Source organism: Emys orbicularis, chromosome 7 (assembly GCF_028017835.1).
Source record: "Emys orbicularis isolate rEmyOrb1 chromosome 7, rEmyOrb1.hap1, whole genome shotgun sequence".
Taxonomy (NCBI): domain Eukaryota; kingdom Metazoa; phylum Chordata; order Testudines; family Emydidae; genus Emys; species Emys orbicularis.
Genome location: NC_088689.1, coordinates 69,558,295 through 69,574,590, shown reverse-complemented (window position 1 = coordinate 69,574,590; position 16,296 = coordinate 69,558,295). Strand labels below are relative to the sequence as shown.

Sequence of the window (16,296 nt, the reverse complement as noted above, 5' to 3'; positions counted from 1 at the left end):
CAAGGGCCCCACTGCTGCCTCTGCTCCTCTGGGTGGGGATGGCCCAGGGCACCGCTGCTGCTCTGGGGTAGCGACCAGGACTAGTTGCCCAGGGCTGCCACAGCTGCTCAGGTGGCCCTGGGGTCAGCCACTGCAGCTGTAGAAGTCACGGAGGTCCCAGAAAGTCATGGAATCCATGAAAGACTCACAGCCTTACCTATGAGTAAGGCTATCATTTTGTCATGCCAATTTTTAGACAACTTCACAGAAGAGGTGCAGAGGGGGGAAAAAACAGTCATCAAAAGGTCACACTGCAGCAGCAGCTCCTGTCCCACTGGGCTGGGTCTGACTGCCCATTCTGGGTGTTGCAACCCAGCGTGCAAGGTCACAGCACCATTCAGGTTTGACACATCCGCCCCTCCAGCTCCAAACCAGAGTGGCGCTTGAAGCCTTTTTTAATTTAAATTGATTTTAATAACTTTGTATTAAACTACCATGTATTCAGCTCCTGTTGCTAGAGTTTCAAGTTCAACTGAGTGAAAATCATTTTTGGTGGTTCTCTCAAACACACAAAGTCCAAGGACAGTGACTACAGACACAATCATAAGTACAAATTCTTATCTGTACTGCAAGTTTTATTAACACAATAAGTAAAGTTAGACTTACCCATGCATATAGAAACCCTGCAAAAACCCATGCAACAACTAAGACTACAGTCATACTCACATCCTCAAAGATATTCTAGGGTCTGATGGACCTCTCAATAGATGATCACAATGATTTCTGCTGGAGTTTCCAGTGGGGTCTTCCCACCTTTACCCAACCAGAAAGCCTCTTATTAACGTAACCCCAAAAAACTGGAAGTCTCTTAGAAAAAGTTTGTTTTTACTACTGACATTTTATTAAGTTCATAAAAGTTGAGGAATTATAAAAGCATGTACAGCTCCTTTTACATCATGAACACATCAGAGGAGAGAGCTATAAACTTTCCTCCCTCTAATATAGGAAATATGCTTTTAAGAATGAAAGCAGTATGTGATACAGGACACTCAAACTCTTTGTTAAGCACCAGAGATAAACACTTAATTCCTGCAGTTTCAATCAAAATCAGTGTACAAACAACTTGAAAGGGAACTGGAAAAAAATGTTTGGTTTTGCCCTTTTACCGTTCTTTCATGGTGCATGAAGTCAGACTCAACATTTTCTACACATTTTTGCATTAGAAATATCAGCTCTTTGGTTCCCTCTCTTCACTGGAAGTCCTTGGCAAGTTTAGAGACTTTGTCATAATAGCCTGCAACCTGAACTGCGGCAATCCCTCCTCCAAACTGAGTGTGGAGGGGATGCCAGTTCTTGGCCAGTCGGACTCAGCAGCCTCTCTCATTCCTTTGTGCTGTAACTCAAGTGTGGCATCACTATTCAAGTAATGGAGTTCCACTAAGGATCTTTCAACAAAGAGAGGGAAGCAAGAACCCAGTATTTCTAGGCTAATACACAAGCAGAGGAAAGCCTGTTTGGAATAAACTCAAGAGCCGTCTTTCTAAATCACACTGGAGCAGGAAAGTAAAACACTTTATTCTTGCTTCACCATTCACCTTTAAGTTTTGCTTGTACTTGCAGCTTAATCGTTAGTTAATAGAAATTGCTTATTACTAATGAACTCAAATAAAACCCTGCAGCTGATCATCTTTGCCCTTCTCCCTATAAGGGGAGCCACTGACTACATTTGGTTATTCCTAGTTTAAATTATACAATAATGTTTTAGCTGTGCTGCAAAGAAATGCAATTTTCTCATTTTGGCATTCAGCTGTATCACTTTTCCATTAAAATCTGTCTCTGTAGCATACTGGCATCTTGCAGAGAGACTCAAGGTGGCAGTGGTGGAAATAAAAGTCAGGTTGACTACAGTGAATCCAGTTCTTTCCTTCCTCTAAAGGAAATTCATGTTCATTTAGTGCTGGTTTGGAAGCTATGGAGATTGAAGTTTTTTTTTTTAATCCACAGAACAGGTACAACAAGGAAATCTTCCCCATACACCACAAATGTGCCTCAGCTCTGACCTGAAAGGGCCATGCCAGCAGTGTGAGGGCAGTTCATTCTCCATGGCTAGTTCAGTTCTTGGTCAAGACTGAAAACAGGTCACAATTAGCACCAATTTTGGTGAGATTGTTTGTGATGTTACAGAGGCCATAGATGGCAACTACCAATCACCCACTACTAGACTTGCTTCTTACTATCACCTTGGTTTCAATGGGACTCTTCATGGTAGTATTACACCAGGCAAGTGCTTTGGGACTTGGCAGGATTTGAATTGGTGATTTAAAGGTAAAAGTATTCTATAACCCGTTACCAATCTGCTGACATCCAGATGCTCTGCCTGGCTCTTTATTTTTGCAATTAAACCGTCATGGCAGTAGAATTTAGGCCAAGTATTTAGTGACATATATCAATTACTGGCAAAAAGGAAAGCAGCAACTCTACAAACAAATTTTCAACACTGATGAAAGTCTCTCACAATGATTCTTGATACTGTGTTGGTACAAGTTACCTTTTTATACCCACCTAAACTGTTCATTATTAATGCTTCTGTTCATTGGTGTAATGTGCACCCCATCATGACCAGTCAAGTAACATACAGAAAATTAGACAAAAACTGAACTTCACAGAAATTGGATGAAAATCTGAAAACATGACAAAATCCATGGCTCTTAATGCAATAAAACGTTAATACACCTGTTCCACAGCCCATCTACATTAAGATTTTTTTAAAAGAAAAGGTGCTGCTATTTTGTATTGTTTCAATTGTGAGGTAGATGCCACTTTTAATATATAAATAGAAAGTTGGTCAGTTATGTCTCCAGTGAAACATACTTAAGTGCTGCACCAGATACAGTACAAGTCAGTGATTAAAATATTTACACAAAATGAAACAGAACCCTCCAGTTTAAAAGATGAATAGAAAGTCTTATGGAGCAGAGTTTTGGCCAAGCACACACAGATGCACTCCTAATCAAAGGGTCAACGGAATTCTGGCTTTAGTTTCCAGACACCTTCACCATTTGGGCTTCTATGGAAAGTACAAAGATTTCTCAGAAGTTCTCTGAACACACAAGACTGTGCTGCTGACAGCTTGGATTCAAACTCCTGCAGTATCTCCTGAGTACTAGCCTCTCCGTCCACATGAGCCTGGAATGCTATAAAGTTTCGTACATCCACTAGCAATTCGTCATGTTCCGTCGAAGTTGGGAGTGGAGCAGAAGCCTGAAGATTCTCATCACCGTCATTCTCCATCCTCTGCGGTAAAATAAGGTGGTTTCTAGCCCTCATCTTAGCTAACAAAGATGATGAATCTAGTGCACTGGACAATGATTCTCCTGCTTCGAGTTTCCCGTCAAAATGTACACTGGAAACATTTTTCTTTACCTTCTCTTTCCTTATTATATCAGCATCCTGCAAATAAACACAGACACTATAGGAAAAGTTGGAGTCTGAGATCCATGGGACCTATTCTTAGTGAATTTGCCTGCCATTCAGGCTTACACAAAAACAAAACAAACCAACCTCAACAAACTGCAGGAGTTAATTATGTGAATTAAAACATGTCAGAGTCAATGTGTGCTAACTTCACAACTTGAATATGTATTTCAGTTGTTGGGAAGCTAAAAATAAAAACCTCTACTCTTGAACCAGAGTGAGCACAGCAAGATGAAATGAAAGACTGGTGCAACTGATTAAATTGAATTTGATGATTCTTTTTCAAAATGTAAGATCAAATCTGTATGTAATTCAAGGCCTAAAACTTTTGGAATTCTACATACAGAGTATGGTAATTACTTATGAGACATATATCCTAAATAGCAAAAGTCAAGCTAGAATGTTTCAACTAAATCAGCTAATACTCATGGAAAAAATAAAGTAGTACCAGTTCTTGTGCTTTACCTTGCATCTCTTTCCAGGAGATGTAGTGGAGGAATTTGGGACAAGCAAAGTAGGGTTCCTTTTCTGACCAAACCTACTCCTAAAAAACATGCAAGAGGAGTAATTTATTACAATATCTCTCCTAAAGATGCATTGTGACACTTTGTAGGATACTTTGATTGAATTACTGTTGTAACCCTCTCCAAGTATTGGAGTGATCAATGATAAGAATTTCTAAGAATTTACAGACCGAGGGGTTCTCATATACAGGATGCAATTGTCACTATCAGAGGCCCAAGAGCAGTAGGAAGCTGTATCCTAGTACACAAGACAATTTACATTTATATACGCCTTTCATTCCAAAGTAGTCTACAACTTCACCCACCTCTAGTGTAAAATGTAGCAGCAGTTTAACATGGCAACACCACACACGAGGTTGAGACTGGAAGTGAAGACTTACTGTATTCAATTGAAACTGCAAGGGGACTTTTAGATAGCACCATATAATCTGACATTCACACTAGGATCTGACACCCAGGCTAACATGGAATGTGACACAGGATCCTTCAGGCTATGAGAGCTCAGGACCTTGGTTTTATGTCCCATTGGAAGAAGGTGGGGCAGATCCTGGCACCCACTCCATCCCCTCTATGCCATTCTAGTGGTGCAAAGGGCACAGGAAACTGAGTTACAAAGTCAGCCAATAGGTTACTTGTACCTGACACCTCCCCACCCACTGCAGTGCAATAAGTATTCTGGAAGGGGGGCATGGCCAGAGAGCACTGCCCTCCCCCCTGGAATCCCTGAATGGCAGAATGGCCCCTAGAAGGCTGCTCTGACTTGTGCTGGTTGCTGAATTTGCCCCAGCTGTACCTAGGAAAGGTACACATATGTTCCCCTTCCGAGATGTGCAGAGCTAGCCAAGGCACACCTAGGGATCTCATCCAGTAACTCGGACAGCACAGCATCTGTAGCACCTTGCAGGTTTCCCATCCAGGTACTGATCCAGCTTGAAGCTGGCTTAGTTTGAACGATCACAACCCCAAAATGGTACTTTTGTTAATATGGGCCCTTCATTCATTCTAATTATATCTTCATCTCTTCTCAACTATATGTGGTGAGGGGTAACATTTTCAAAAGTGCCTAACTGACTTAGGGGTTTAACTCCCATTTTCAAAAGTGTCTTAGGCACCTGAGTAAGCTAATACGGGAAAATGGGACTTAAGTGCTTTCGAAAATTTTATCCGAGATCAAATATTTCAATACAATTCCTGTAACCAGCCCTGTATCTCATTTATAGTTTTTGAAGTAAATCCAGAGCAAATAACCAGCATAAAAAGCAGACTATGTTAAAGGCTCCCTCTCTGGAGAAGCCATGTGGGTACTCATCTTACTTTAGTCCGGATGGTGCCCCAGTCAGACCACTGTTGCCTGTCCAGGTTGGCACACCAGAAGCTGCTCCTAAACATCGCTGTCGGGAGATCTTTAAGGCTCTCAAGGCATCCTGGGCCACTCGGGTTGCCTCTGCTTCCACTAACACATAATCTGGATTGGAAGCCTCCATAATAGCATCATGCTTCATCACACTGTGTACTCCTAGCAGAGTACGTACAACGGGGAGGAGGAGGAAAGAATGTGTAAGAATTAAGCAGTGAACTTTTAAAAAAAACCTTAATTCATTTTTACACTGACAGTGGAAACAGTCAACATTTCAATACATCCATTTATAACAGAGATTCCTATTATATCAAGTGAACCGAACTAACTTGCAATATAATAAACCACTTCTATTGCTGTTAGGGCGTCAAAATTCATTCATTCATACTGGATCTCCCAGTTGTTAGTGCAAATTAGTAAGGTTCCATTGTATTGCTAGATGTAGGCTAAATCCATTTGGGCAACTTTATCTTCAGTGAAACTCCTAGTTAAGTGAAACTCAGTTACCTCCCTCGGCACCAGTGTTCCCCACCATACTGCTGTCCCACTTATTACCTTTGGCCAAAGAGACCTGTGGTTGTTTTCACTATATGAAGATTAAATCACAAATATTTTCAACAAATCATTTACATTAAAGAAAATGTTTAAAAGTCATCTATCGTATTGTAGCTGCTAGCAATTACAATAATGGAAACCCACTTGTGTAGATTTTTCTATACTTTTTCGTAGCCTGGCATTGTTGCGCAAATCAATAAAAAGGTTACCTGATTTTTTGAAAAGTCTCTCCAAGACATAATCATCATTCTTCTTTTGTTCTTCCTCCTCCTCTTGGTTGTCCTTTCTGTATTGCTTTTGTTTCACCAAATATGGGATGCGCTCCCCTTCAAATCTGGCACCTTTGCGATGTTTTGGCTTTTTAGGGTTACTCTTGTGGCCCTCAAGTGTCAGCATATCCATACTGTGTTTAGTTTTTGAGGTGCGTTTGTGAGGATTATTACCTAGTTGTTCATCTTCAAAGTTACCATTCTGTTTCCCCTGGGAGCTCTCTGTCTCACATTCGAGACCATGTCCGCTCTCAATACTTACAGTAGATGCCCCACGCATATCAAATAATGCAGAGTTTGAACATTCCACATTCTCTGAAGTCCATGCATTCCTTGGCAGTGCTTGGAATACAGACCCCTCAGCTGTTTTCAAACTTTTCTCCTCATCTTTAATCAGTGAAGCTATGTTATTTGTAGCTTGTGTACCATCTTTCGCAGAACCGTTTTGGTTGAAAGTTTCCAAGTTTCCTTTGGTTTCTCTAACTGGCTCTATTGTTTTAGAAGAAGAATTCATTAAATGGCCTGTCGAGGAAGAATGTGATGGCTTGTCATATTTAGGCGAGTTGTGCTCCTTAAGATGCAGTTCACCTTTGGAAGCACCATCAGCTGGCTTTTTAAGTTTCCGTTTTAATTGGCGTTTCGGGGCTTGAACATCTGAACCAGTACCTGATATAGGTATGAAGTTAAATAATAATAAACATTTTGCATACTCTTGTACAAAACCTAGATTTCACAGTTTAGGTAAAATGATTTCATGTACCTGCAAAAATAGCACTAGTTTCTGTCCCTTGAGACCCATCTGGGCTGGTCAGAGTGAAAAGTTCGTAAAGATCGTTGGATTTGAAAAAGCGCCTTTGTTTTGGGTCTTTCAACACTCTGTTTGTTAAAAACTGTTTGAAGATTTGTCTGGAAAAATATTAAATAAAATTGTACTGCTGGCATGAAACAATGTCTAGCTATGTTTAAGTACTGAATACAGTGCTCAAGCAGAAAACTTTATCATCATGAATTTTACCCTGCAGAACAATTAAGTGGTGGGAAGATGATGTTTGTTTTACAAAGACAATCTGAGTTAGTAACTTTTAAACAACCCACTAAATTGTTAACCATAAGAATTTATTGCATTTCAGCAATCCCATAACACACTAGGTACCCACCATCCTGAAGTGTCCTATGAGACTTCATTTATTCTAAGTAGTAAATAACTTCACAGCTAGAGGGTTTTTTGTACATTAAAACTGGAAACCCTGCATATGTATACCACACAACCATCAGGAAGCTCTGTGAAAGAAGAGGGCGAGATTGTCAAAGTGATGAAGTTTAAATGGTATGATGTTGGTTAGAGAGGCCACAAATCACATAGGCAGTGCAGCAGCACAGAGCCCGACTGTCTGCTGGTGTGGGCTGGACTACCCCACAGGGCTGGAGGAAGACCAAGAGCCCATCCAGAGGGACTGGGAGGAACAGAGTCTGGGGGAACTAAGCTGCCAGAACACTCCATTCCGTATTGGTAGATCTAGGCTTCTGTTTAGCATTAGTCCACCCCTGCAGTTAGGCCCTGTTTGTACTACTGTATTCAATGGCAAGCTATTAATGCTCTTTTCCCGTCCACAGTAGGCATGGCCTAATAGGATTGTAAAATAGTTCTCAAAACCATTCCCCCTTGTCCACACCACAGTTTTCAACATAGTTAGTCCCTTGTCAACACTGTGCAGGGAAACTGTGTTAGAGCCCTGTTAGCAAAATCTGTGTTCAAAGACAGGTCACATTAACATGGTTTTGAACTATAGCATAATGTAATAATAATTATAATAATTCTTATCTAGCAGAGGATTTCAAAGGCATTTACAATAATCGATTAAGCTTCAAAAACCCCCATGAGATTGGTCAGTATTACTGCCATTTCACAGATGGGGAAACTGAGGCAAAGAGAAATAAAGTTGCTTGCTCAAGGCTCAGAGTGAGTCCATCACAGCTCTCTGAAAAGAACTGAATTTCTGATGGCTGTTCTAACCCTTAGATCAGACCCCACTTCCTTTGTGTGGTCAGGGTTAGTCAAACTGAACCAATGTTTGTCAGTGGGAAGCGAGCCAACTAGCAGCGGAAGCCTTGTGTCTGTGTGGTGAAGCAAATAGCAAATGCTCTCCATAAGTGCGGTATTGGATTATTTAGAGCTTTTCATTTATCTGCCTTTTGAAAGAGGATGTTCCCATTGTGAAGAGAAATGTACATCCAAATGACGTCGAAGTACCTAAGTACATTCATTTGGAGTTCACATTAATGGAGCGATTACAATAACTGAATGGTGAAGCAAACTAAAAAGTAGTTTTGATTTAGAAGTGTATACGTTTTAAGGGGTTTGTATGCATTTTAAACATACATCTGAATATTAACCAGTTCTTCATGGGGACTTATTCATTTTGATATTTGTAAAATTAATAATTTGGGGATAGAAGCAAAACTATAAAGTCTGGTGAGTGGCTATTCTGTTTTTTATACTATGTATCACATATCACGCATAATACTAGAAATCTTATTGATTTCAGACTATATACCTGCAATAGCACTCCCAGGTAAATATCAGGTTTTGGCAGGTAATGGAAAAGAAAATAATTTAAAACGCATTTCTTTATAACATTGAAATTGGTTCTATGCTGACAGCTGTGTGGTGTACCACTGCATTCTGTAAACTTGTATTCATTCAACTACCACAGTGTCAGTACACAACTCTGTTGACAATGCATCAGAATTAGCAGACTCCAGCTCACTTGTTTATGGCTGCAATGGTTATGCACAGCTAAGAGAAATAAAAAAAGCAGTAGCCTTCCTTTTGTAATGAAAGTAATCTGATCTGACTGAATAAACATAGGGAATAGATCTGTTAAGAGATTATTTTTAATAGCAGTGGGTTATTTACTTATGCTTAAGGTCCATTTCAATTTTTCTACAGCATTCTCCTTGTTTAGAATAAGAAAATACTTGCAGAGTCCTATTTAGAATACTAAATGGTATAACTCGTTATGATTTACTAAATATACAAGGGGATTGCTATAAGGGGCAAAAATGAAGAATGATTTAAGCATGTGCTTAATTTTGCTTACATGGATAATCCCATAGAAATTAATTGCGTAGGCGTGGCCCAGCGCAATGTGTCCTGGATTAGGACTCAGGACTCCTGTGTTCTATTATTTGCTCTGCCATTGGCCTACTGGGTGACCTTGGGGGAAGTCATTCACCTCTGTTCCTCAGTTTCTCTATCTATAAAGTAGAGATAATCATACCGACCTCCTTTAAATTGCTATGAAATCTACAGATAAAAACATTCTGGAAGAGATAGGTATTATTATTACTACTATTATTGCTACTCATTTGAGTAAAGTTGCAGTCATGATTACATTTTTGCAGGATAGGACAAGTCACTCCAACCGTTCCTCCTCCAGCACAGTTCAGTTATCAATGAATATTGGTCCTACTGACCTGTGGTAAATCTTCTCTTCAATAGTACCTGCAGTAAGGAGCCTGTAAACAGTCACCTGTTTCTTCTGGCCTATTCTCCAAGCACGCTCTCGAGCCTAGAGCATAAAGATGTGTTTAGCAGACCCACCCTCTGGAAGCAAAGGGTTGTATTCACAGGGAGCTATTGATACTACTATGTATTTTAAATCTACTTTGAAAATTTAACAAATAGTTCAAGAGATTATAATGATCACATTTCTACACTGATAGGAAATGAAAACAATTCCATATGGGCCAGCTTCCTAGAAAGATAAGACTCTAGTAACAATATATACAAATCTATGTAAAATTTCAACAAGAAAGGAACCAGCATGTGATCTAACCATGTTTTCCCATGGATAAACTTATCCCCAAGAAAGATCCATTTCAGAAATCAATTGTTGTTTATACATGTGCATCCCAACAGTTTTTTCCTCCTCCACAATTTACCTTGAAACTTGAAGGTCTTACAAAATATACCCTATACAGAACAACTCAGGTCACCCAGACCATCTGTGAAGGGAGTTTCACAGGGCTGTGCTGATGGTCTAGTGGAGCTACATTTTCCCCCCTTTTTCAGAGGGGTAAGTCCCTAACTTACATTTAAAGATATCCACAGAGAGACTGAATGTATTTCCCCCACACCATATAAACATGCATGCATTCTGAGAACAAAAGTACTGCAGAGCAATTTTATTTAGAAGTGTGGCTATTTTACACAAAGCCCAACTCTTTCAGAAAGAAAGTTGCAGTGTATAAAATATAATCTCAACATCTAATGGCTTTACATGGCTTAATTTACAATCAAATAGGAAACTACCATGCTGACATGGATGTTTTCAAATGATGAATTCAGGGAATGCAGCCCCCATCAGAACACATAAGAAAGCAGAGGAATTTCAAAGTACCGCATATACTCGTTCATAAGCCGAATTTTTTTAGTAAAAAAGGGAAGCACCAGAGAAGGGGGTCGGCTTATGAACGGGTATAGAGAGGGAGAGGTGGGACACAGCCCCTCCCCCCAACAGAGGCAGCACAGCCAGCAGAGCCAGAAGGGAAGAGGCAGAGCCAGAGTGTCTCCGCTTCTGGCCACGCTGCTCTTCCCCCAGCCTCCAAAGCAGCTCCAGCTCCAGCTCCAGGGCTGGCAGGCTGCAGCCGTGCCGCTCCGCCCCGTCCCCCAGAGCAGGCTGTGGCCGCGTGCCCCACCCGCCCAGCCAGAGCACGCTGCAGCTGTGCTGCCCGGCCCAGCCCGCTGGAACATGCTGTGGCCGTGCTGCCTGGGTCTGGCCCGCCGGAGCAGGCTGCGGCCGCGCTGCCCAGCCTGCCGGAGCAGCTCTAGCCAGGCCAGAGACATCCTCCCCTGGCCCTCCCCAGATAAGGTGGGAAGGGATGGGATGGGGAGAGTGTGGGGGTCCCGGGCTAGGGGTGGGGTCAGGTGGGGGGTGGTCACAGGGGGTTACTCCCCTGACCCCCAGCTTCTCCCCCTCTCCCCCCAAATTTCCTCACCAGTTGCTGTCCCAGCCCGTCAGGGTAAGCAGCTGGCACGCCGGGACACTTTGTTTACTTAGGTTTACCTCCGTGCCTGCGGACGCGAGGTAAACAAACCATCTTGGCCTGCCAGCGGCTTATCCTGATGGCCCGTGAGCCAAAGTTTGCTGACCACTGAATTATAGGGTTGGCTTATGAACGGGTCATAAAATTTTTCCATTTTTACTTATCCATCTTGCGGGGTTTGGCTTATAAACGAATCGGCTTATGATAGAGTATATATGGTAGTTTTGGATGTGTGGGCTACCTTAATATTTGGCCAAAAACCATGTTCAGATTAATAAAAAGTAGAATTTACCTTTTAAAACAATGTTAAAGTCCCTGCAGCTTCATGCATTGAAATGGGACCAGAATTCCCAAAGTCCTACTGCATATAATTAGATAAGAGAACTTCCTCAGATGTACATGGCATAATGGCAACTTCCACTGAGAGACCATTCCCAGCTAGAGAGAGATTCAGATAGCAGTCGGTGCTGTTCTGAACATTTATCGTTCATTCATTCTGCTTATTAAATAAATTTCTAAGGTGTTCTGGTTAGGTACTGCAGTTTATATTTAAGGGGAAAAAAGGGACATAGCAGTTCCCCTGCCATGCGAGATTGTGAAAGCTACAGAAAAGAACACTGAAATCTTTCAAACACCTGCAATGCTGAAATAGAAGCAGCATAACACTGATCTCTCACTAGTTATTTAAAATAATTTAGATTACCTCTTTCAATCCTCATTTTTATTTTAAACTTAGCTGTTAAATGATACATTCTGAGCCAAAAATACCTGTGTGTCTGTACTGGGATTCCAATCAGGATCATAGATGATAACTCTGTCAGCACCTGTCAGGTTGACGCCAATACCACCTACTCGAGTTGTAAGAAGAAAAACAAAGATGGACGTATCCTGTAATACAAGCAACACAAGATAGGATTTAGCAAACACCCCAAGCTAGAATGTCTGAAGTAGTGATGCTCTTGTCACGTTATTTTCTTGGCTGTATTATGCACTTTTTTATGTAAAGAAAAGGGGGTTAATTTAGTTTCAACATGTACTATAGAAGTGAAGACCACCATTAATAATCCAGAGACCCAGAATCCAATCACAACAGACAAGTTATTCCATAATTGCCCACCACAGGGTTTATTGCACCTTTCTCTGAAGCGGCTGGTGCTGGTCCCTGTTGGAGAAAGGATATTGGATTAGATTGCTCATGGAGCTGATCCAGTCTGGCAATTCCTATGTTCCTAAATTAAAGGTGCTATGGAAGCAGAAAATATTTCCTCTCCAGGACTTCTGGATCCAGTTTACAAGTCAAATTATTATTTTTTCAAATGGTTACCTATCTGTCTTAGGGTGTTATAATATCACTCATCACCACTGCATCTGAGCACCTTCTATGTAAAATGGATGGGCAATATTGAAGCCCTTAGTGGACTTTTCCAATTTTAAGGTTAAAAATCTCAATCTCCAGTTGGCTTTATTGTCGGCTGGTTTGTTTCAGGCCTTTTAATTAATTTTTTGCAGGGGGAAGGGCAGCTGGAAGGGGGTATCCGTGTTACAAGTGCCATTCTTGCTATGGTGGACTTTTTAAGGAAAGGAAGGTTTTGCAATGTTTACTAAAGATGATCACACTCGGACTGAGTACATGCCCATTGGTCACTAGATACATACCTGAAGTGGCTGCCTCCTTCTGCTGCTTGTGCTGCTATGGCTATATTCTATTTTTAGCATGCTAGCTCTCATTGAGCCAGCGTGAGTATGTCTCCTCGAGCTGGGAATCACACCCCCAAGCTCAAAGTGTAGACATACCCTTAGTGAGGAGCAGTGTTCTAATTTTTCCCTCCCATGTGCGGAATGAATTTTGTTACATGCACCAACATGGAAGTGATATGTGACACATCACCTTCATATCGGTGCACATAAAATTCATGTGGTGGGTGGGGACGAGGGGTTCGGAGTTTGGGAGGGGGCTCAGGGCTGGGGCAGAGGGTTGGGGTGCAGGGGTATGAGGGCTCCGGCTGGGGGTGCGGTCTCTGGGGTGGGGCCAGGGATGAGGGGCTCAGGGCTGGGGCAGAGGGTTGGGGTGCAGGGGTGAGAGAGTTCCGGCTGGTGGTGCAGGCTCTGGGGTGGGGCCAGGGATGAGGGGTTTGGAGTGTAGGAGGGTGCTCTGGGGCTACGGCGGGGAGAGAGGACTCCCCCCAGCCCTCTCTCCCCACAGCAGCACCCGGGCTGTTGGGGGGGAGAGGTGCCTCTCCCTGCCACGGCAGCTCCGGGGCTGAGGCCGCAGGATAGGCGCCCTCCCCTGGCTCCTGCAGGTCCGGCCGGGGCTAGGTTCAGGGAGGGGCGTCCCAGCCACGAAAGGTTTGGGCTGGGGCTGGGCCCGGGCCGGGCTGCCTGGGTTTGCACCGCACTGTCCTGGCTGCGGCTGGGTTCTGGCCGGGCCACGCTGCCCCAGCCGTGGCTGGGTTCAGGCTGGAGTAGGGATGCCCCGGCAGGTTTGGGCTGTGGCATAGTTGGGGCTGGGGAGGCTGTCCCGGCTGTGGCAGGTTGGGGGCTGGGCTAGGCTGGGGCCGGGTGCCCCTCCCCTGGTAGGTCCCTGGGTGGGTTCCCTGAGCACCTGCGCGGTGTTAAATAGGCTGCTGCACGGCCATGCAGCTTACAGGGAACTTAGGTGAGGAGTCAATGTAGATGCAGAGGCTTCGTCTCACTTTGACAAATAGGGGCTATACACCTTCAGTAGAATGTGGAGAAACAGTGTTACAGTTAGTTCTTTGAAACATTTCCCCCTTCCAACCAGTATCACTTCAGTATTGCCTGGGTTGAGTTTGAGCCAGCTGCTCTTCATCCAGGAGCTGATCTCTTGCAGGCATTCTGACATCTTAATAATGGCAGTGGTTGCCTCAGTGGAGAATGACATATGTTGGTGTTACAAACTCCTGGGATCTCTCTGCCTCTTCATCCCAAGTAACAGCGATTCTATAATTAGACCATAGCTACTCCTTCTGTTGGCAATGCAGAAAAGAATCTAGCTTGATTTTCCATGGGTGTATTGGCTCTGCTATGCTAACAAGTGTAAAAGCTTGATTTTGTCAGGTAAGTCAGCAGATATGACAAAGATGTAGGGGGAGTAGATACTTGGGAGTGCATTGCCTTGCTTGCTCACTCACTTTTCTGACCATAATCACACTTTAAACCATCTAAACTTGATTTGTTCTTTTACAATGAAGTTCTCTTTCTTGTTCAGTCTTGGGCTTTGTTTTAACAGAGAACCAAACTTCAGTTTGAGAAAAATGGTGATTTCTTTCCCTTCACACTAAGATAAGCAGTTCTGAATCAACTCAAATGCCAAAAGCTTGCTTCCTTAGACCAGATTGACCAGAGGGAATGCCCAACGTAGTCTACTCTGAACTGAGCTCAGGCATCAATTATCAATACGAATTTATGGACAGGTTGCAATTTCTCACCTCATTGTATCTTGTTATAAGTGGCTGTCTGGATGCAATTGTCGTGGTACCATCCATCTTGAGGTAGGAATAGTTTCTGTCTCTCAGAAATACTTCAAGGATCTTCAGCATCTATTGTGATGGAAAGGATTTGAATGAAATCCAGGTATGAAGATTAACTGACTATCTGATCAAGTCAAAACTATTTCTGGTATTAACAGCAATTGCAACTGAAGGGATAGATCATGCTCTCCTGGGTGGGAATGGGGGGGACTTATGAAGGCTAAAGAACAGAAAATTCACGAATTACACCGCTACCTCGATATAACGCCACCCGATATAACACAAATTTGGATATAACACGGTAAAGCAGTGCTCCAGGAGGGCGGGGCTGCGCACTCCGGTGGATCAAAGCAAGTTCAATATAACGCGGTTTCACCTATAACGCAGTAAGATTTTTTGGCTCCCGAGGACAGCGTTATATCGAGGTAGAGGTGTATACGAAGCTGTGAAAAATATGTGACGTATCCTCTTGTTGGGAAGGAGGGTGTTTGCCCTGACAGAATGCAGCAAGGGGCATGGCCTCAAAAGACCAATTACCAGGGAGGGAATGGAACACTCCAGGGAACCCGCAGAGGCAAGGTGAAGTCATGCATTTCTGGAACAAGGAAGAAGGGAAAGCCACGTATACACTTTGAACTTGTGGGATGGAACAGTTTTATGGGCTCTGCATGTACAAGTGCCTACAGCAGACACTCCACATAGGCTACCAAAGCTGCCACGCAGCCATGTAATGGAGGACAGAAAACATCAATGCCGAATTGTCAGCATTAAACATTTCAGCCTATTTCTGCTACTCTGCAGGGGGAGCATGCCAGAGAATGGTTCTCCCCTAACCGGCCATATCACATGGAGAGGCTTCCAAGTTACTTTTTTGGAGGAGAGGAGATGCTGATGAGGCTCAACTTCCCATCTTGCTTGGACAAACTGTTGGTCATCTGGGTGGACCTCTTTTATCCCCTCTGCCCCTAAGAAGGTAGTGACGTATGTGTACATGGCTGAAGATTTACAAATGTGCCACAGAAAACAGCCATGCTGCACATGCTTTAATACCCTTTACAATTCAAACATTACTCCTTCCTCTTAAGGAACCCAGTTTTTGGAAAGTACAAGAATAGTAGAGACCACAGCATTCATTACCATCCAAAGTTAAGGCTAGAGATTTTTTTATTTTAAACTATGTTTTCATTTCCACAACACTGTAGATCTAAAATGGACACACTAATACACTAACAGAGACACAGGAGGGAGAGATGCTAACATCACATCACCCAAAAAAGAAGCAGGACAAGTAGCCTTTGCCTTTGGAACATTCAGTAAGGAGAACAGGACAAGAAAAATCAGAAAAACACTCATGCATCTATACAAGGTAATTTATACCATTCTTTGTTACTCGGGATTCATAGATTCCAAAGCCAGAAGGGACCATTAAGATAATCTAGTATGACCTCCTGACCCCTCTGACTTCTGGCCTGACCACAGAACTTCTCCAAAATAATACCTACAGCAGCTCTTTTAGAAAAACATCTGATCTTGATTTTAAAATGATCAGTGATGGAGAATCCACCACGACCCATGGTAAATTGTGCCAATGGTTAATT

At 42.8% G+C, this 16,296-nt stretch overlaps 1 protein-coding gene across 1 annotated transcript in view; it reads right to left on the bottom strand.

Moving 5' to 3' along the window:
- Positions 1–2,997: 2,997 nt before the first annotated feature.
- The window catches only part of ERCC6 (ERCC excision repair 6, chromatin remodeling factor), a 79,227-nt gene continuing 65,928 nt past the window's right edge, over positions 2,998–16,296 (bottom strand). The window contains exons 13-20 of the mRNA XM_065407807.1: positions 14,657–14,767; positions 11,976–12,095; positions 9,636–9,730; positions 6,919–7,064; positions 6,099–6,824; positions 5,292–5,493; positions 3,919–3,997; positions 2,998–3,429 (exon numbers count right to left, since the gene is read on the bottom strand). Of these exons, the coding sequence (XP_065263879.1) occupies positions 2,998–3,429; positions 3,919–3,997; positions 5,292–5,493; positions 6,099–6,824; positions 6,919–7,064; positions 9,636–9,730; positions 11,976–12,095; positions 14,657–14,767 (1,911 nt within the window). The remainder of the gene's footprint in view (positions 3,430–3,918; positions 3,998–5,291; positions 5,494–6,098; positions 6,825–6,918; positions 7,065–9,635; positions 9,731–11,975; positions 12,096–14,656; positions 14,768–16,296) is intronic.